At 47.0% G+C, this 21539-nt stretch overlaps 1 protein-coding gene across 1 annotated transcript in view; it reads right to left on the bottom strand.

Annotated features, from left to right (window-relative positions):
- The window catches only part of MICU1 (mitochondrial calcium uptake 1), a 294629-nt gene that overhangs the window by 182767 nt on the left and 90323 nt on the right, over positions 1–21539 (bottom strand). Inside the window, exon 5 of the mRNA XM_077259125.1 lies at positions 4779–4822. Coding sequence (XP_077115240.1) covers positions 4779–4822 — 44 coding nt within the window. The remainder of the gene's footprint in view (positions 1–4778; positions 4823–21539) is intronic.

Raw genomic sequence — 21539 nt, 5'->3', positions numbered from 1 at the left:
AGCCATTAGACATATGACATTTAAGGTACCTTCACACTAAGCGACTTTGCAACGATAACGATAGCGATCAGTGACGTTACAGCGTCCTGGATAGCGATATCGTTGTGTTTGACACGCAGCAGCGATCTGGATCCTGCTGTGATATCGCTAGTCGTTGCTGAAAGTTCAGAACTTTATTTGGTCGTCAGATCGGCGTGTATCGTTGTGTTTGACAGCAAAAGCAACGATGCCAGCGATGTTTTACAATGGTAACCAGGGTAAATATCGGGTTACTAAGCGCAGGGCCGCGCTTAGTAACCCGATATTTACCCTGGTTACCATTGTAAAAGTAAAAAAAACAAACAGTACATACTCACATTCCGGTGTCTGTCAGCTCCCCCGGCGTCCGCTTCCCGCACTGACTGTGAGTGCCGGCCGTAAAGTAAAAGCAGAGCACAGCGGTGACGTCACCGCTGTGCTTTACGGCCGGCACTGACACAGTCAGTGCGGGAAGCAGACGGCGAGGGACCTGACGGACACCGGAATGTGAGTATGTACTGTTTGTTTTTTTTACTTTTACAATGGTAACCAGGGTAAACATCGGGTTAATAAGCGCGGCCCTGCGCTTAGTAACCCGATGTTTACCCTGGTTACCCGGGGACTTCGGCATCGTTGGTCGCTGGAGAGCTGACTGTGTGACAGCTCCCCAGCGACCACACAATCACTTACCAACGATCACGGCCAGGTCGTATCGCTGGTCGTGATCGTTGGTAAATCGTTTAGTGTGAAGGTACCTTTACACCATGTAAATGTGGGCAACTGTAGCCTGTCACTGATTTAGAAAAAAATGGTAGGCTGCTGTTATGAGGAGTTGCATCTATGTGATGGGTGATTAGCTCAACTCATAATTACATAGAAAGCCTATGTTCACAGAGTTTTTAAATGGATCAGCTATAAAACCCAACTTAAAGAGTATTCAAAGAGTAATTGAAGCTGATTTGGTTATAGACTTTGAAGCAGATAGGCATCAAAATCCATGAATAAAAACTTATTACGTGAACATAACATACAGGGTTAAGCTCGTTAATTGAAAACTGCCAAGAAACGGTAAAAGTAATTTCATTAAACTGTTTTGTCTGATGGCTCAGTGGTTAGCACTGATACTTTGAACCGCTGGGTTCCTAGGTTCAAATCCCACCAAGGTCAACATCTGCAAGGAGTTTGTATGTTCTCTCTATGTCTGTGTGGACGCGAGTCTCCGCAAGATAAATCTCACCCATACAATGTATTGGACGCAGTGATTCTGCACGGTTCAATGAACACATGAGGAATCACCTGCGTTCAAGAGCCGGCAGCGGACCTGAGCTGCTTCAAAGCGCTGCCAATTACTGACCGTGTGCACCGATCTAAGACAAAGAAAAGCTCGTCAGGTGTTCTTCATAGAAAGGGCTAGCCTTTATGAGACAACTACTAAGAGCTGGCCCATAGCATGGCTTTTCCATAGATACTGAGATTAGTTGATGTGCATAATTATTACAATTTACAAATGGTGGGGATCCTAGTTATGTCAACATAAATAAATTTTCTTAATCCTCAAACATCTCAAAGTTTCTTAAAATAGTGATGGATAGACAAATTAAGTCAGTGATCTGAAAGAAATTCTTTGGTATTTAAAAAGGAAAAAAAGACAGTATAGAAGGTGTTAAAATAGGAAAAACTCCATTAATTTAGTGTTCAATCCCAGCCGAAGATCATCTCTGTATCTTCAGAGACCATATCACCTCCATCATTCATGTAACCATAATCACCACAATGAAGTAATCATTAGCGTCAGCAGTAAGGATGGCACATGACGGCTGAGGTCAGCACGTGAGTGTAGTACAGCCAGTGATCACAGGACTGGAACAGTTTTGTTACTTCAACACATTTCCTGTTTGTCCATTTTTGTTTCTTTAAACCAGGACAACCTTCCTTAATATGGGAATGTGAATAATACAACCATAATTGATACTTCCATCACTAATGTTGCTCCTTTAATTCAGAGACTCCAAATAATTGCTTAATTGAGACGCCAATCCATCTTTTCCAAATTAATGAACAGCTGTCACCATGATGTCATCAGCTTTTATTTACACTGTAGCCGTGTTAGTAGATTAATATGATTCCGTGTAGCACACCACCACAGGGACAAATCATCTGCAGATATGTGGAGCTTAATCAGTGACTGGCCACCACATTTACTCTGATGACAGCTGAAGGCGCTCAAGTGAAACCCTACTCTGCTACACAGAGCTATAAAATATAAATAGGAGGAGAAATAAAACATGGAGAGTTTATAAAAGGCTGCGTCCCATCAACAACTGCAGCGCAACTAACAGATGACAAGATGGAATTTCCCGATTTCCATACCAGAGACTTTTCAATTTTCACACAGTGCATAAAGTACTATGTACATAGCCTGTCCACCAAGCAGCACTATGGGTGAGATGTACACACGTCTGGTGTGAACAGCATTGTATACAAAATATGGAATCTCTTTGCAGCGCTATTGCAGGAGCCCGTGCATGTTGTCTACTTTCCCCTCCATGGTGTCCCCTCCCTCCCTCCCTCCTTTCAGGAATGCCAGCTTACTCACTGCTCCGGCCCTTGGCGTGGTCCCGGCATGCTTCCCGCTTTTTGTTAGTGTTTAAGGCTACGTTCACATTTGCGTTGTTGTGTGCAGCGTCGGCTACGCAACGCACGCAAAACGCAGCGTTTTGTGACGCATGCGTTCATTTTTTTAGTGCAAAAAAAATGCAACATGCAGCGTCCTCTGCGCCCTGACGATTGCGCCAAAAAACGCATGCGTCACAAAACGCAACACAACGCATGTCCATGCGCCCCCCATGTTAAATATAGGGGCGCATGACGCATGCGTCGCCGCGGCTGCGCCCGACGCAACGCAAATGTGAACGTAGCCTAAGGGGCAGCACACGCATTTTGCAAAAAATGCCCTCAGTCTGTTGCTGAGAGGCATTTATCATAATGTGTATACCTGGAAGATGGCTCCAGCCAACTGCTGGAGTCATCGTATGTAAAAGACCCTCTCTCCCTTAGGGAGTCGCCAAGCAACTAGAGTCATTAGGTAGTTGGTGTTCTACCAGTGCAGTTGATAGGTCTCATGGTCCCGATGAGCTCAGTGTCTTGAACCCGAAACCCTGGTCCTGGAGCGGCCAAAGTCCTGAAACCCATCCCCTGATCCCAGTGCGATCAGTACCTGTAAGTTGTCCCCTGGTCCTGGTGCAGCCAGTCCTGCACCCAAATTCCCCTAGTAGTGGGGCAGCCAGTCCTATTCTTTAAGTCCTCTGGTCCCAGTGCGGCCAGCGCCTGAACATTGTCCCCGGTCTGTGTGCGGCCAGTCCCTGATTCAGTATCCCAGACCGATGAATCTGAACATAGCCTTAGTCCGTGTCAGTGAACCTGACCCCTGGGGTCAGCACTTTCAGTACCAGGATCTGCCTAGGAGTGGTACCTGGTGGATGCCTGCAACCAGTCTGTCTCCACCATCAATAGCTCCAGTGAACACCTTGTAGCTGCTTAGCTACGCCCCTTCCTAAGCAGGCCTGATCCTGTGGCACAGTGGGTCCACAAATCCATGTGTGCCACCATTGGGATTAACACCCTTTAACAGACTGAAGTTTACACTTATATAATTAGTCTATGTTATAATTATACATTTACTTTTATGCTTAAACTAATGCAATAATAACAGAGCATAATAATGAAAAAGCAAACTTCCATGTGAGCATATGAAGTTGGAAAACCATAGAAATAAATATTAAAGGAGTGGTCCGATACCTAAAATGTTATTTATAAATATATATTTTTAGACACGAAGCACTTTTGTAATTAGCTTTATTAAAAAAATGGCCTACGCTTCTCCCTAACCTGCTAATCCTTATATGCTTTTTCTTACTTCACTTTTTGTGTCGTTTCGCTTAAGAGGAGTCTTAAACAGGACATCACAGGAAGCTGGGGCTGCACTCACTTCCCCCCAGCATTTATCACCACCCCTGGAACAGGACATAATCGGTGAGGTTACTTACACTATTTTATTTCATCACCGCCCTTTGAAGATGTCCTGAATCCATGGCACTGATAGAAGTTTTGGGAGAAGTGATGGAAGCAACACCATTACTGTGTTAGGAGAGGTCATCAGGGGGCAGAGATAGAAGCAGGGTGAGTGACACCAGCACCGCCGGTTCACCTTTTCTGTCATGCTCTAAAATGTACGGTCATCAGAGCACAGGGCTGGTGTCACTCATACATCTTCTATCACAGCCCCCTGTTGACATCATATTTGAAGGCAGTGATAGAAGCTGTGGGCCGAAGTTGGGGTCACTCACTCCACTTCTATCTTTGCCCCATAACTACGTCTCCTTTCACATTAAGACGCTGCAGCCGGCGGGGACAGAAACAGAGTGCAGGATAGAGTGTAAAAGTGCTTCGGTTGTAAACACAGACATTTATAAAAGAACAATATAGGTATCAGACCACCCCTTGTATGATTAGACTAACGCTCAGCAGGTTACCACCAACCATATAGAAAGTGATGGGGACAATGTGAGCCAGGACTCTCTCTACCTGGCCACACTGTATCCACAGGAGGAGCCTTTATGGAGTATATGCATATTTGATAAATTCTCCTGTAAGGGTGAAAGACATCCTTAATATTCTACAGTTACCCAGTCATTACATTCAGCATTGTTTTAAGTGATCAGTAATCGTACGAATTGGAAAAGTACGTAGATTTTACCCACCTTTCCATCATATCGTTTTACGATAAACTGATCCAGGCCCAAATCTGTAAAAAAAAACAAAAAATATGTATTGAGAAAAAGGCAATAAACTTTAAAACAAAAACTGGCATACATACTCTGCTAGATTACAGATTTTAAGAGAGAAGACAGAAATGTGACATTAACTATTGACTTGTTTTCTGTTGACATCTGGTAAAGAAATAAAGCACTAAAACCAAATTGATAGATATGAATTCTGTATATTGGATTTACATCACTCTGTTGTTAATTAACAAGAAACAAGGAATTGTAATGGTCTTTGAACAGACTACTGTAAAAATTAAGACAGTTCAGCCTCTCATACTGTTTAATCACTTTATTAAAGACACTGACGAGGGATAACTACCTCGTCCTCTTGGAGCCGAGTTTGTGGATAGATATGGTACTTATTCCACCGGCTCATGTAAAGCTGGGCTTAGGCATCATGGATTGGTATCACAAGTTATCTCTCATCAAATGAACCAACCTGAAATCTGATCAGAAGCAGAATAGCAAGGAAATAGGCAAAATATTTGTATTTACCCTAACCCACCCTTCTTTTAAAGCAGTTTTCAAAACTGCTGAAAATTGCGTAAAAAGTAATAAAAATACATTATTCTGATATATGGCAAACGGGGCATCATTCCTGCTAGCAATTTGGAGTATTTGGTTAAGAAAATGTATTTAATTGTTTTTACTGCCTGCAGTTGTCCACTGGGTAAAAGCCAATGAGGAGAATCAAGAGGCAAAGAATCCACTTAAAACATTAAGTAGCCGGCACCACTGCTGAATAGCTAAGCCTAAAGGACCTAAGACAAATTGCCATGCCTAAGGCCTCATTCAGTCCTGTGAGATATCTAGGTTTTTCACACATTCCACATGTTTCCACTATATCCTATAGTGCTATTCACTTATCCGTGTTTTATACGAATTGTGTGTCCGTTCAAAACACCAAGAGACATGTCCATTTATTGACAGATGACAAGGGCCAATACAAGTCAATGGGTCTGTGATTAACACATACAGCACAAGGATGACATCCGTCAAGTTTAACATTGCAAAGTATAAGAGAAGCGAATATCTTTCTCCATCAATCCATGGAAAATACAGATCATACACTGATGGTAAAAAAGGAAACATGGATGATACACTGATGGTAAAAATGGAAACATGAATGATACACTGATGGTAAAAACAGAAACATGGATGACACACTGATGGTAAAAACGGAAACATGGATGACACACTGATGGTAAAAACAGAAACATGGATGACATACTGATGGTAAAAACGGAAACATGGATGATACACTGATGGTAAAAACGGAAACATGGATGACACACTGATGGTAAAAACGGAAACACGGATGATACACTGATGGTAAAAACGGAAACATGGATGACACACTGATGGTAAAAACGGAAACATGGATGATACACTGATGGTAAAAACGGAAACATGGATGATACACTGATGGTAAAAACGGAAACATGGATGACACACTGATGGTAAAAACGGAAACACGGATGATACACTGATGGTAAAAACGGAAACATGGATGACACACTGATGGTAAAAACGGAAACATGGATGACACACTGATGGTAAAAACGGAAACATGGATGACACACTGATGGTAAAAACGGAAACACGGATGATACACTGATGGTAAAAACGGAAACATGGATGACACACTGATGGTAAAAACAGAAACATGGATGACACACTGATGGTAAAAACGGAAACATGGATGATACACTGATGGTAAAAACGGAAACATGGATGACACACTGATGGTAAAAATGGAAACACGGATTAAACACTGATGGTAAAAACGGAAACATGGATGACACACTGATGGTAAAAACGGAAACATGGATGACACACTGATGGTAAAAACGGAAACATGGATGACACACTGATGGTAAAAACGGAAACATGGATTAAACACTGATGGTAAAAACGGAAACATGGATGACACACTGATGGTAAAAATGGAAACATGGATGATACACTGATGGTAAAAACAGAAACATGGATGACACACTGATGGTAAAAATGGAAACATGGATGATACACTGATGGTAAAAACAGAAACATGGATGATACACTGATGGTAAAAACGGAAACATGGATGACACACTGATGGTAAAAACGGAAACATGGATGACACACTGATGGTAAAAATGGAAACATGGATGATACACTGATGGTAAAAACAGAAACATGGATGATACACTGATGGTAAAAACGGAAACATGGATGATACACTGATGGTAAAAATGGAAACATGGATGATACACTGATGGTAAAAACAGAAACATGGATGACACACTGATGGTAAAAATGGAAACATGGATGACACACGGATGGTAAAAATGGAAACATGGATGACACACTGATGGTAAAAACGGAAACATGGATGACACACTGATGGTAAAAACGGAAACATGGATGATACACTGATGGTAAAAATGGAAACATGGATGACACACGGATGGTAAAAATGGAAACATGGATTACACACTGATGGTAAAAACAGAAACATGGATGACACACTGATGGTAAAAATGGAAACATGGATGACACACGGATGGTAAAAATGGAAACATGGATGACACACTGATGGTAAAAACGGAAACATGGATGACACACTGATGGTAAAAACGGAAACATGGATGATACACTGATGGTAAAAACAGAAACATGGATGACACACTGATGGTAAAAATGGAAACATGGATGACACACGGATGGTAAAAATGGAAACATGGATGACACACTGATGGTAAAAACGGAAACATGGATGACACACTGATGGTAAAAACGGAAACATGGATGATACACTGATGGTAAAAATGGAAACATGGATGACACACGGATGGTAAAAACGGAAACATGGATGATACACTGATGGTAAAAATGGAAACATGGATGACACACGGATGGTAAAAATGGAAACATGGATGACACACTGATGGTAAAAACGGAAACATGGATGACACACTGATGGTGAAAACGGAAACATGGATGACACACTGATGGTAAAAACGGAAACATGGATGATACACTGATGGTAAAAATGGAAACATGGATGACACTGATGGTAAAAACGGAAACATGGATGATACACTGATGGTAAAAATGGAAACATGGATGACACTGATGGTAAAAACGGAAACATGGATGATACACTGATGGTAAAAATGGAAACATGGATGACACACGGATGGTAAAAATGGAAACATGGATGACACACTGATGGTAAAAACGGAAACATGGATGACACACTGATGGTGAAAACGGAAACATGGATGACACAGTGATGGTAAAAATGGACACAGGGATGAAACACTGATGGTAAAAACGGAAACATGGATGATACACTGATGGTAAATATGGACACGTGGATGACACACTGATGGTAAAAACAGACACATGGATGAAACACTGATGGTAAAACCAGAAACATGGATGACACACTGATGGTAAATATGGACACGTGGATGACACACTGATGGTAAAAACAGAAACATGGATGACACAGTGATGGTAAAACCAGAAACATGGATACATGGATGACAAACACTGATGACAATGGTACTATTTTTTCAAGTACGTGTTTAAACATAGACGTGTGAAAATGACCTAAGAGACCCTGGCAGGATTTCCAAGCATCAAGGACCACACAAAGTAATTGCTAAGGCTACTTTCACACTAGTGTTTTTTTTAATCCGTCGTTTTGGGCAAAAAACGGATTCTGCAAATGTGCCCGCAGGATGCATTTTTTGCCCATAGACTTGTATTGCCGACGGATCGCAACATATGGCCATACGTCGGATCCGTTGTCTTTTGGCGGACCGTCCGCAAGAAAAAACGTTCAAGGGAACGTTTTTTCGTACGTCGTGTCCACCATTTTCTACCGCGCATGCGCGGCCGGAACTCCGCCCCCTCCTCCCCGGACTTTAGAATGGGCAGTGGATGCGTTGAAAAACTGCATCCGCTGCCCACATCATGCATAATTTTCACAACGTACGTCACGCCGACGCTTAGTGACGGACCCATACCGACGCAAGTGTGAAAGAAGCCTAAGTCTCAAATGACTAAACTACTGATCAGTGGATGAATAAAAACAAAGCTGCTGTGCATAAAAAGTATTCTTTCTTCTCTTTGCTCACTGGGACTTACATATGACTGTAAAACAAATATTCAGTTTACATAAATAACTGCTGGGAATAAGGTGCGCCATTTTAAACATCATCTGGTGAGTTATCACACTGAAATATTAGCTAAATGATGCAATAATTTCCCTCATTACAAGCTAATCCATCTGTCACCAATTTAGAGATCTTTTTCGATGATTTTGCACTATGTTCCAGATCACATATGTAAGCTTTGGAGTTTATAACCAGATGTTTTCATGCTTAAACAGACATATATTACACTGTTGTAGTATTATAGTATATATTCATCTCTCTGTCAACCCAAGAAATCTATCCAACAAGGAAAAGACGTGAACTTATGGAAATCATAAGACAGATAGACATGTGATTCATAGGTAAATGACATTTTCAAAACATTTCGTGTTATTCAGTATCGAGTATAAGCACTCCACACAAATACAAGCGCTTACACTCATTGGCTGTCATGCCATCAATTAATTTATTAAAAGGGGTATTCCCATCTACAATATTCTATGTGTAATATGTAGTAGGTGTAATAATAATAGTATTAGCAAATACCTTAAATTAGAAATGTAGGATAGTTCTTCTGATCAGCTATGTCGCTTACTTCATGTGTCCTTCGGTATCCATGGTTACAACTACTCATATAGTGAGTTAATTAGTGGTCGTAACCATGGATACCTATGCTACTACAATACCCTTCATATGGGGTAAATGACCAAGCTTATCAGAAGAACTATAGTACGGTACATTTGTAATTGGAGGTATTTGCTAATATTATTACAGCTACTACATACTGAGATAGGAACTTGGCGATGGGAATACCCCTTTAATGATTATGTTGGGAATTTTCTGCCACCCTGAACAGATCTTGATGATTTGCCGGAGTCCACTACTGGAAGCTCTCTGTGCAACTGCCGACCAATGATGTCCCAGATTTGCTTGATGAGAAAAGACCGTAGACGCTGCCTGCAGGCCATTCAAAGTAGCATGAATATGCGGCATAGCATTGTCATGTTGAAAGATGGGTCTTTTGGAGAAGCAGCCATCCCACTACAGTAATACCAAGGCTGGAAAGAAGACAAGAGGGGTCAGTCAACCTGACATTATGCCACATAATTCTGAGAGTAGGATAAAGATGTCCCTCTTCATGGCGTTGCCCACAAGGTCTCATCAGATCTGAAGAATGGCGTGTAGTGATCCATTCTGTACTACAAGTGAAACTGGATGTCACATCCCAAGCCAAAATCATTTAGAGGCCTTCACCAGGAACCTTGAAAGTGTTCCAAGAGCTGTTTTTTTAACTCAACACCAGGCTGCATGTTTCTTATACTAACTTATGAGCAACCCGATTGGCCTCAATGTCCTAACATGGCCTGCAGCATCTCCGAACTTATCTCCCATCAAGTACATCTAGGACATCATTGGTCTGAAGGTGCAAAAGGAGCTGCCAGCAGCAGATTATGCTGATTTGTGTGCCCAAGTGCTTTCAGCATTGCAGGACATTCCTCAGACAACCATTAATAACCTCACTGACAGCAGCTAAGATCTGTAAGTAGGGGATTTCTGCCTGTGCTCATTCACTATACTGAATTTGAAACATTCTGAAAATGTTGCTTCCATCTTTTCATCCCATTATTATATGTCTATCAATCGGTGATTTCCATAATTTCACAACTTTTTCTTCTTGGTGGTCAATATTGAAAAGAGTGTATATATCTTTTTGTTGCTGTTTTTGTAAAATGCATTTCAATCAAACTTTGCCTGAACACCTGTTTTTTGGTTATGTTACCTTCACATGTTTATCTATGACAGAATATTGTATCAACCAATGCTATAGCGTTCTTGAGAAAATTAAAACAGAAAAGCACTTTTGGAATAGAAAGTGTGATCATTCAGGGCCACCAGCCTAAATTTACTACAAACTTACGGTAACACATAAATAAACCTCAATATCCATCACCTCTTGGATGCACAAGATGAGAATCTGCCAGTTGTTTTGCACGGTCCTTACATGGAAGAGGGGGCTTTTCATTGCTAACTTTATTTCAAAAAACAAAAAAAAATAAAATAAAATCTTAAAAATTTTAATTCAGAGATTTTATTATTCTTCAAAAGAAATTCCCAGGTGACCAATATATTGTAAATGAAAGGACTTTGTCAAATATCTACCCGTGCCTACATGTAAGTAAGATTTCATTGTGTCACTGGATAGTGAAATAGACCACTAATCCCACCAGGTATTGACACTATCCTTCAAAACAAAAGATTCAAACAACTGTATGTGTAACCAAGAACATAATAATCCTTCACGTGCTCGGTCCATCAGCTGACAGGTGGCCATTTCTTCCTTGACAAAATGATACAAAGTATTCTGGACCATTTCATCACCGTGCCGCAGCATTTCACTTGTCACTGGTACTAGAACAGCAGCACCGGGCTTAGGGACACGACTAATGACCTTGTCATCTCTTAACAGGTAACATGCCTGACCTTTTCCCAACACGGCACTCAGGAGCTGGGAATCTTGCTTTTAGTTACTGGGTTATTTTAAAAAATAATGGATTTACAAGGCGAGTGGTTTAACCAGTGATACTGTAGCCGGGAATGGTTATACATTTATTTTCACAATATTATTTGTACAGAGAAATATAAGAGAAAATAAAAGACTTTTCTATTCATTGTCACAATATAAGAAATGTAAGAACATAAAATGACACTGGCGGGTATATTTTCAGAATATATATGCAGATATATTAACATTACATATGTCCATCTGATGATGGTTACATGGTGTATATAGGAGTGAAACCTTGAGCACTAGATCTTATGATAACTAAAATCAGGTATGGAGTCTCAAGGGTCCTTTATTCTTAAAGGGAACCTGTCAGCAGGATTGTGCTGACTAACCTACAGTGTCAGGTTGGCGCCGTTATACGGATTACAATGATGCCTGGTGATGAAATCAGTCTTGTGGTTGTTTAACTCGTTCCTACCAGCTGCCGGAATAGTACGTCAGCTGGCAGTATCCCCCGCTTTGATGTGGGCTCCGGCGGTGAGCCCACCTTAAAGCCGCGACATGTCAGCTGTTTTGAACAGCTGACATGTGCCCTCAATGGGAGCCAGCAAAATCACAATTTAACTAGTTAAATATCACTATCAAACTCTGACAGCGGCATTTAACAAGCGCCACTGGCCACCGGGCCGGAAATACGAGCACCGCTGACCCTCGTCACGTGATCGAGGGTCATCAGTGCATTGCCATCACAACCACAGGCCTCGATGGTTGTTGATGCCAGATTGCTGTGAGTTCCACCCTGTGGTCGGCGCGCATAGCAATGCTGTAATTCAGCTACATAGAGGTGATCTGTGCATCACCTCTATGTAGCAGAGGGGATCGGGTTATGGCAGCTTCTAGCCTCCCATGCAGGCTATTGAAGCATGCCAAAATTAAAAAAATATATATGTTTAAAAATATTAAAAAAAATAAAAAACATAAAACTTCAAATCACCCCCCTTTCACCCCAATCAAAATAAAACAATAATAAAAAAAATCAATCCTACACATATTTGGTATCGCCGAGTTCAGAATCGCCCGATCAATTAAAAAAAAAAGAATGGATTAGCCCAATCGCTGAATGGCGTAGCAAGAAAAAAAATCAAAAAGCCAGAATTACGTTTTTTTGGTAGCTGCGACATTGCATTGAAATGCAATAACGGGTGATCAAAGGAACGTATCTGCACAAGAATGGTATAATTAAAAATGGCAGCTTGGCACGCAAAAAATAAGCCCTCACCCGACCCGAGATCATGAAAAATGGAGACGCTGCGGGTAACGGAAAATTGCAGGGTTTTTTTTGTTTTGTTTTTTTTTAGCAAATTTTGGAATTTCTTTTCACCACTTAGATAAAAGAGAACCTAGACATGTTTGGTGTCTATAAACTCGTAATGACCTGGAGAATCATAATGGCAGGTCAGATTTAGCATTTAGTGAACCTAGCAAAAATAGCCAAACAAAAAATTTCACCACACATGGAATGTTTTCCCGTTTTCGAGTCCAGGACATGGTAAAACCAATGGTGTCGTTCAAAAGTACAACTTGTCCCGCAAAAAACAAGCCCTCACATGGCCATATTGACGGAAAAATAAAAAAAGTTATGGCTCTGGGAAGAAGGGGAGCGAAAAATTAAAAACCGAAAAAAGCTCCGGGGGTTAAGTGATTAATCCTTATTATCAATTTTTAGTTAATGATATGCCCGTGCTCTGGGGCGGCCTATGGGGGCGCTGGGGGGAGTGTCTTCATGTGGTGCTCTAATTTGGAATTCATACTGAAGGCTTCTGACAGTCAACAACCCCAAGACGACTTTCATCAACCAAGGTATCATTTTAATCATTATAACGGCGCCGACCTGACACTGCCTGTATGTTACTCAGCACAATCCTGCTTTTAAGTAACAAGTCCTGCGTGTAAACATGAAAAATAACATTATTTCTGACCAGATTTGTATCTTGTATTCTCACCGGATTTCCCCTCCCCATACTGTATCTATAAATGCAATTCAAAGTTTGCAAGGGGAAGAGATGAGCTGAAATGATCTCGTGCCTGCTCTTCACTCACTTTTTAGCTCACACACAATCTACAGCAGCATGGTGGGCATTATACAGCAGAGCTCAGCTGTCTTGATATGAATCAAGCTCTGATGCGAGGTAAAACACTTGTTAGGCCGGGGTCACACTAGACCGTAATACGGACGAGTGCTATGCAATAAAAAATCGCATAGCACTCGGCCCAATGTTAATCTATGGTCCAGCTCCCATCATCCAATATTTTCTCCACCGTATTTCGGATCCGAGGGAACTCGCAGCAGGCTGCGATTGTCAGTGTATCTCGGCCGAGACTCGCCAATGCAAGTCTATGGGTGCGAGAAAAAATCGGATTACACACGGACCATGCGTGTGCATTGCGAGAAATACGCAGCGGTGTTCTATAGAAAAGCCGGTAATTCAATTGCCGGCTTTGCATTTCTCCTTCACAAACCCGACAGGATATGAGACATGGTTTACATACAGTAAACCATCTCATATCCCCCTTTTTTTTGCATATTCCACACTACTAATGTTAGTAGTGCGTATGTGCAAAATTTCAGCGCTGTAGCTGCTAAAATAAAGGGTTAAATGGCGGAAAAAATTGGCGTGGGCTCCCGCGCAATTTTCTCCGCCAGAATGGTAAAGCCAGTGACTGAGGGCAGATATTAATAGCCAGGAGAGGGTCCATGGTTATTGGCCCCCCGTGGCTAAAAACATCTGCCCCCAGCCACCCCAGAAAAGGCACATTTGGAAGATGCGCCTATTCTCCTATTCTGGCACTTGGCCACTCTCTTCCCACTCCCTGTAGCGGTGGGATATGGGGTAATGAAGGGTTAATGCCACCTTGCTATTGTAAGGTGACATTAAGCCAGATTAATAATGGAGAGGCGTCAATGATGACACCTATCCATTATTAATCCAATTGTCTGAAAGGGTTAAAAAACACACACACATTATTAAAAATTATTTTAATTAAATAAACACACAGGTTGTTTTAGTATTTTATTGTTCTCTCAATCCAGCTGCAGACCCTCGCTTGGCAAAATAATAAACGCACAAGATACATACCTTCTGCTGACCCGTCACGTCCCACGAGGTAATCCATCTGAAGGGGTTAAAATTATTTACAAGCAGGAGCCCTGCAAATGCAGCTGTGCTCGTGCTTGTAATTCCCCGGCGAATGAAGGAAATGTAGGTCATTGACCTACATTTCCTTCAGTCGCGGTGATGCGCCCCTGCTGGATGTTCTCATGAACTGCAGCCTGGGAACTTTTTCCCACGCTCCAGGTCATATGAGGACATCCACCAGGGGGCGCATCACCGCGACTGAAGGAAATGTAGGTCAATGAACTACATTTCCTTCATTCGCCGGGGAATTACAAGCACGAGCACAGCTGCATTTGCAGGGCTCCTGCTTGTAAATTATTTTAACCCCTTCAGATGGATTACCTCGTGGGACGTGACGGGTCAGCAGAAGGTATGTATATTGTGTGTTTATTGTTTTGCCAAGCGAGGGTCTGCAAATGGATTGAGAGAGCAATAAAATATTAAAACAACCGCTGTGTTTATTTCATTAAAATACTTTTAAATCATGTGTGTGTGTTTTTTAACCCTTTCAAACAATTGGATTAATAATGGATAGGTGTCATCATTGACGCCTCTCCATTATTAATCTGGCTTAATGTCACCTTACAATAGCAAGGTGGCATTAACCCTTCATTACCCCATATCCCACCGCTACAGGGAGTGGGAAGAGAGTGGCCAAGTGCCAGAACAGGCGCATCTTCCAGATGTGCCTTTTCTGGGGTGGCTGGGGGCAGATGTTTTTAGCCACGGGGGGGCCAATAACCATGGACCCTCTCCTGGCTTTTAATATCTGCCCTCAGTCACTGGCTTTACCATTCTGGCGGAGAAAATTGCGCGGGAGCCCACGCCAAGTTTTTTCTGCCATTTAACCCTTTATTTTAGCAGCTACAGCGCTGAAATTTTGCACATACACACTACTAACATTAGTAGTGTGGAATATGCAAAAAAAAAGGGGGATATGAGATGGTTTACTGTATGTAAACCATGTCTCATATCCTGTCGGGTTTGTGCAGGAGAAATGAAAAGCCGGCAATTGAATTACCGGCTTTTCACAGATATCGCGCTGAATGAAATATAAATACAGAATATATATATATGTGTCTCAATGACATATATATATATATATATACTGTATATATGTTTTCCCGAACATTTGAGCACATAAATCCATTAGATGTCGGTTTTGCAAGCTTGTGAGAAAATCTCGGCATACGGATGTCACACGGATCATTTGATGCGAGGAAATCGCATCCTCGCACTGCACATGGATCACTGTTTTGGAAACATTTGTGCGATTCTCGGCCGTGAAAAACGGACCGTTTTGTTATACGTTGTGTGTGTCCCCGGCCTTAGAGAGCTCTGTAAACTATTTTTCTGTCTGCCTCCGTGTGTTCCCTTCTCTGCTGCTCACTCCTCCTTCCCCTCTATAGAATACTAGATGGCAGCCCGATTCTAAAGAATCGGGAGTCTAGAATCCATATATACTTTATTTATTCAAATGTAAGAATAATTTGGTGGGCGGGGACCCTCGGCCTCCGATTTGGTTGGCGGGGCCCCACGGCCTCCGATTTGGTGGGCGGGGTCCCTCTGCCTCCGCTTTGGTGGGCGGGGCCGCTCGGCCTTCGATTTGGTGGGCGGGGCTCCTCGGCCTCCGATTTGGTTGGTGGGGCCCCTCGGCCTCCGATTTGGTAGGCGGGGCCCCTTATCCTCCGATTTGGTGGGCGGGGACCCTCGGCCTCCGATTTGGTGGGCGGAGACCCTCGGCCTCCGATTTGGTGGGCGGGGCCCCTCGGCCTCCGATTTGGTGGGCGGGGCCCCTCGGCCTCCGATTTGGTGGGCGGGGCCCCTCGGCCTCCGATTTGGTGGGCGGGGACCCTCGGCCTCCGATTTGGTGGGCGGGGACCCTCGGCCTCCGATTTGGTGGGCGGAGACCCTCGGCCTCCGATTTGGTGGGCGGGGACCCTCGGCCTCCGATTTGGTGGGCGGGGCCCCTCGGCCTCCGATTTGGTGGGCGGGGCCCCTCGGCCTCCGATTTGGTGGGCGGGGACCCTCGGCCTCCGATTTGGTGGGCGGAGACCCTCGGCCTCCGATTTGGTGGGCGGGGACCCTCGGCCTCCGATTTGGTGGGCGGGGCCCCTCGGCCTCCGATTTGGTGGGCGGGGCCCCTCGGCCTCCGCTTTGGTTGGTGGGGACCCTCGGCCTCCGATTTGGTGGGCGGGGTCCCTCGGCCTCCGATTTGGTGGGTGGGGACCCTCGGCCTCCGATTTGGTGGGCGGGGACCCTCGGCCTCCGATGTGGTGGTCGGGGCCCCTCGGCCTCCGCTTTGGTGGGCGGGGCAGGGCCCCTCGGCCTCCGCTTTGGTGGGCGGGGCCGGGCCCCTCGGCCTCCGCTTTGGTGGGCGGGGCCGCTCGGCCTTCCATTTGGTGGGCGGGGCTCCTCGGCCTCCGATTTGGTTGGCGGGGCCCCTCGGCCTCCGATTTGGTTGGCGGGGCCCCTCGGCCTCCGATTTGGTGTGTGCTCTGCCTGGGGCCACTGTGCTCTGCCTGGGGCCCCATATGCTGCCTGGGGCCCCTGTGCTCTGCCTGGGGCCCCATATGCTGCCTGGGGCCCCTGTGCTCTGCCTGGGACCACTGTGCTCTGCCTGGGGCCCCTGTGCTCTGCCTGGGGCCCCATGTTCTGCCTGGGGCCCCTGTGCTCTGCCTGGGGCCACTGTGGTCTGCCTGGGGCCCCATGTTCTGCCTGGGGCCCCTGTGCTCTGCCTGGGACCACTGTGCTCTGCCTGGGGCCCCATATGCTGCCTGGGGCCCCATATGCTGCCTGGGGCCACTGTGCTCTGCCTGGGGCCCCATATGCTGCCTGGGGCCCCTGTGCTCTGCCTGGGGCCCCATATGCTGCCTGGGGCCCCTGTGCTCTGCCTGGGGCCCCTGTGCTCTGCCTGGGGCCCCATATGCTGCCTGGGGCCCCTGTGCTCTGCCTGGGGCCCCTGTGCTCTGCCTGGGGCCCCATGTTCTGCCTGGGGCCCCTGTGCTCTGCCTGGGGCCCCTGTGCTCTGCCTGGGGCCCCTGTGCTCTGCCTGGGGCCCCTGTGCTCTGCCTGGGGCCCCATATGCTGCCTGGGGCCCCTGTGCTCTGCCTGGGGCCCCTGTGCTCTGCCTGGGGCCCCATATGCTGCCTGGGGCCCCTGTGCTCTGCCTGGGGCCACTGTGCTCTGCCTGGGGCCCCATATGCTGCCTGGGGCCCCTGTGCTCTGCCTGGGTGTAGGACACTGGTGACGTCACTTATCTCCGGACATTAGCTCCGGACATTAGCTCCGGACATTACCTCCGGACAAAGCCACGGAAGTTGGCACAAATTGCAGGAAGTAGTATTCTAGGCAATTATATATTAGATACATGTCCCCGCTTAATTGTAAAGTGCTGCGGAATATGTTGGCACTATATAAATAAAAGTTATTATTATTATTATTATTATTAATATTATGTTGTAACTAGATGGCAGCCCGGTTCTAAAGAATCGGGAGTCTAGAATCCATATATACTTTATCTATTCAAATGTAAGAATAATTTGGTGGGCGGGGACCCTCGGCCTCCGATTTGGTTGGCGGGGCCCCACGGCCTCCGATTTGGTGGGCGGGGTCCCTCTGCCTCCGCTTTGGTGGGCGGGGCCGCTCGGCCTTCGATTTGGTGGGCGGGGCCCCTCGGCCTCCGATTTGGTTGGCGGGGCCCCTCGGCCTCCGATTTGGTAGGCGGGGCCCCTTATCCTCCGATTTGGTGGGCGGGGCCCCTTATCCTCCGATTTGGTGGGCGGGGCCCCTCGGCCTCCGATTTGGTGGGCGGGGCCCCTCGGCCTCCGATTTGGTGGGCGGGGCCCCTCGGCCTCCGATTTGGTGGGCGGGGCCCCTCGGCCTCCGATTTGGTGGGCGGGGCCCCTCGGCCTCCGATTTGGTGGGCGGGGCCCCTCGGCCTCCGCTGTGGTGGGCGGGGCTGGGCCCCTCGGCCTCCGCTTTGGTGGGCGGGGCCGCTCGGCCTTCGATTTGGTGGGCGGGGCCCCTCGGCCTCCGATTTGGTGGGCGGGGCCCCTCGGCCTCCGATTTGGTGGGCGGGGCCCCTCGGCCTCCGATTTGGTGGGCGGGGACCCTCGGCCTCCGATTTGGTGGGCGGGGACCCTCGGCCTCCGATTTGGTGGGCGGGGACCCTCGGCCTCCGATTTGGTGGGCGGGGACCCTCGGCCTCCGATTTGGTGGGCGGGGACCCTCGGCCTCCGATTTGGTGGGCGGGGACCCTCGGCCTCCGATTTGGTGGGCGGGGTCCCTCTGCCTCCGATTTGGTGGGCGGGGACCCTCGGCCTCCGCTTTGGTGGGCGGGGCCCCTCGGCCTTCGATTTGGTGGGCGGGGCCCCTCGGCCTCCGATGTGGTTGGTGTGGACCCCCGGCCTCCGGTTTGGTGGGCGGGGACCCTCGGCCTCCGATTTGGTGGGCGGGGACCCTCGGCCTCCGATTTGGTGGGCGGGGACCCTCGGCCTCCGATTTGGTGGGCGGGGACCCTCGGCCTCCGATTTGGTGGGCGGGGACCCTCGGCCTCCGATTTGGTGGGCGGGGACCCTCGGCCTCCGATTTGGTGGGCGGGGACCCTCGGCCTCCGATTTGGTGGGTGGGGCCCGTCGGCCTCCGATTTGGTAGGCGGGGACCCCCGGCCTCCGATTTGGTGGGCGGGGACCCTCGGCCTCCGATTTGGTGGGCGGGGACCCTCGGCCTCCGATTTGGTGGGCGGGGCCCCTCGGCCTCCGATTTGGTGGGCGGGGCCCCTCGGCCTCCGATTTGGTGGGCGGGGCCCCTCGGCCTCCGATTTGGTGGGCGGGGCCCCTCGGCCTCCGATGTGGTGGTCGGGGCCCCTCGGCCTCCGCTTTGGTGGGCGGGGCCGGGCCCCTCGGCCTCCGCTTTGGTGGGCGGGGCCGCTCGGCCTTCGATTTGGTGGGCAGGGCTCCTCGGCCTCCGATTTGGTTGGCGGGGCCCCTCGGCCTCCGATTTGGTTGGCGGGGCTCCTCGGCCTCCGATTTGGTGTGTGCTCTGCCTGGGGCCACTGTGCTCTGCCTGGGGCCCCATATGCTGCCTGGGGCCCCTGTGCTCTGCCTGGGGCCCCATATGCTGCCTGGGGCCCCTGTGCTCTGCCTGGGGCCCCATATGCTGCCTGGGGCCCCTGTGCTCTGCCTGGGGCCCCTGTGCTCTGCCTGGGGCCCCATCTTCTGCCTGGGGCCCCTGTGCTCTGCCTGGGGCCCCATGTTCTGCCTGGGGCCACTGTGCTCTGCCTGGGGCCCCATAAGCTGCCTGGGGCCCCTGTGCTCTGCCTGGGACCACTGTGCTCTGCCTGGGGCCCCATATGCTGCCTGGGGCCCCTGTGCTCTGCCTGGGGCCCCATATGCTGCCTGGGGCCCCTGTGCTCTGCCTGGGGCCCCATATGCTGCCTGGGGCCCCTGTGCTCTGCCTGGGGCCCCTGTGCTCTGCCTGGGGCCCCATATGCTGCCTGGGGCCCCTGTGCTCTGCCTGGGGCCCCATATGCTGCCGGGGGCCTTGTGCTCTGCCTGGGGCCACTGTGCTCTGCCTGGGGCCCCATAGGCTGCCTGGGGCCCCTGTGCTCTGCCTGGGACCACTGTGCTCTGCCTGGGGCCCCATATGCTGCCTGGGGCCCCTGTGCTCTGCCTGGGTGTAGGACACTGGTGACGTCACTTATCTCCGGACATTAGCTCCGGACATTAGCTCCGGACATTAGCTCCGGACATTATCTCCGGACATTATCTCCGGACAAAGCCACGGAAGTTGGCACAAATTGCAGGAAGTAGTATTCTAGGCAATTATATATTAGATAATGGACTGTGTCATATAACAACTTGCAGTCTTCCTCCTCTGAGCAATAATTGAGCTGGTTTTTCATAGCTGATTTTGCAAAACAAGCAAGCGAGCGTACACGTTACTAGTAATGCATGGAATGGAGCAAACGGAAGGTCAGGAAAACCAGGACGGGTCACACAGAGGCACGCAATAGATTCTAGGAGGACAAATGGCACTCAGGCAGGGTCAGGAGGTCCTTCTCTGGTTTCAATAAGCCACTCGGAATGATTAATATTCAACTGCGGTGATAACTAGCACCCCGAATGATGACCTCACCCACGCACATCAGTTGTCAAGGCAACACAGTGTGATAGTCTGCAGATTAAAGGGGGACAGATATGTAATGGTCGCTGTGCTAGTGATCTCAGTATAGTATTCATTTCAATTGCAAAATGCTTCAAATAACTTTTATATGTACTAAATATTATGACTGGATGTAAAGATGAAAACAAAAAATATTGCTAAATGTGTCCAAGTCTCCACAGCATTTCACTTGTCATCATAGTCTTTAGGCTGAAGATTGACAATTCCATCGAGTTCAACCTATACCCTAACAATGCTGATCAAGAGGACGACATAAACCCCATGGATGCCAATAACCCCATATAAGGGCTCCACACAGGTCAATCAGACTAGTTCCCATCACAGAATCCAGCGCCCCTCACCTGTAATATTATATGTCACAAGAAAAGCATCTAGGCCTCCTTGTATTAAAGTGAATCAACAACTACATCATGTATATATAACATATATGTAATCAATTGTTAAAGAAGTTTAATATTTCAAGTCACTTTTTCCCCTAAATGCAAGCAAGAAACTTATGTCATATTGAAGCTAGTAGATGTTTAGTCACCTGGACACAGAATATGCACCCAAGTAAGCAGACAATTATTATTATTATTTTTTATTATTATTATACATTTTTATAGCACCATTTATTCCATGGCGCTTTACATGTGAATAAGGGGCAAATATAGACAAATACATTAAACATGAGCAAAAA

Source organism: Ranitomeya variabilis, chromosome 4, assembly GCF_051348905.1.
Source record: "Ranitomeya variabilis isolate aRanVar5 chromosome 4, aRanVar5.hap1, whole genome shotgun sequence".
NCBI classification, from domain to species: Eukaryota; Metazoa; Chordata; class Amphibia; order Anura; family Dendrobatidae; genus Ranitomeya; species Ranitomeya variabilis.
Note: the sequence above shows the minus strand (reverse complement) of the source record. Positions and strands in the feature narration are given on the sequence as shown.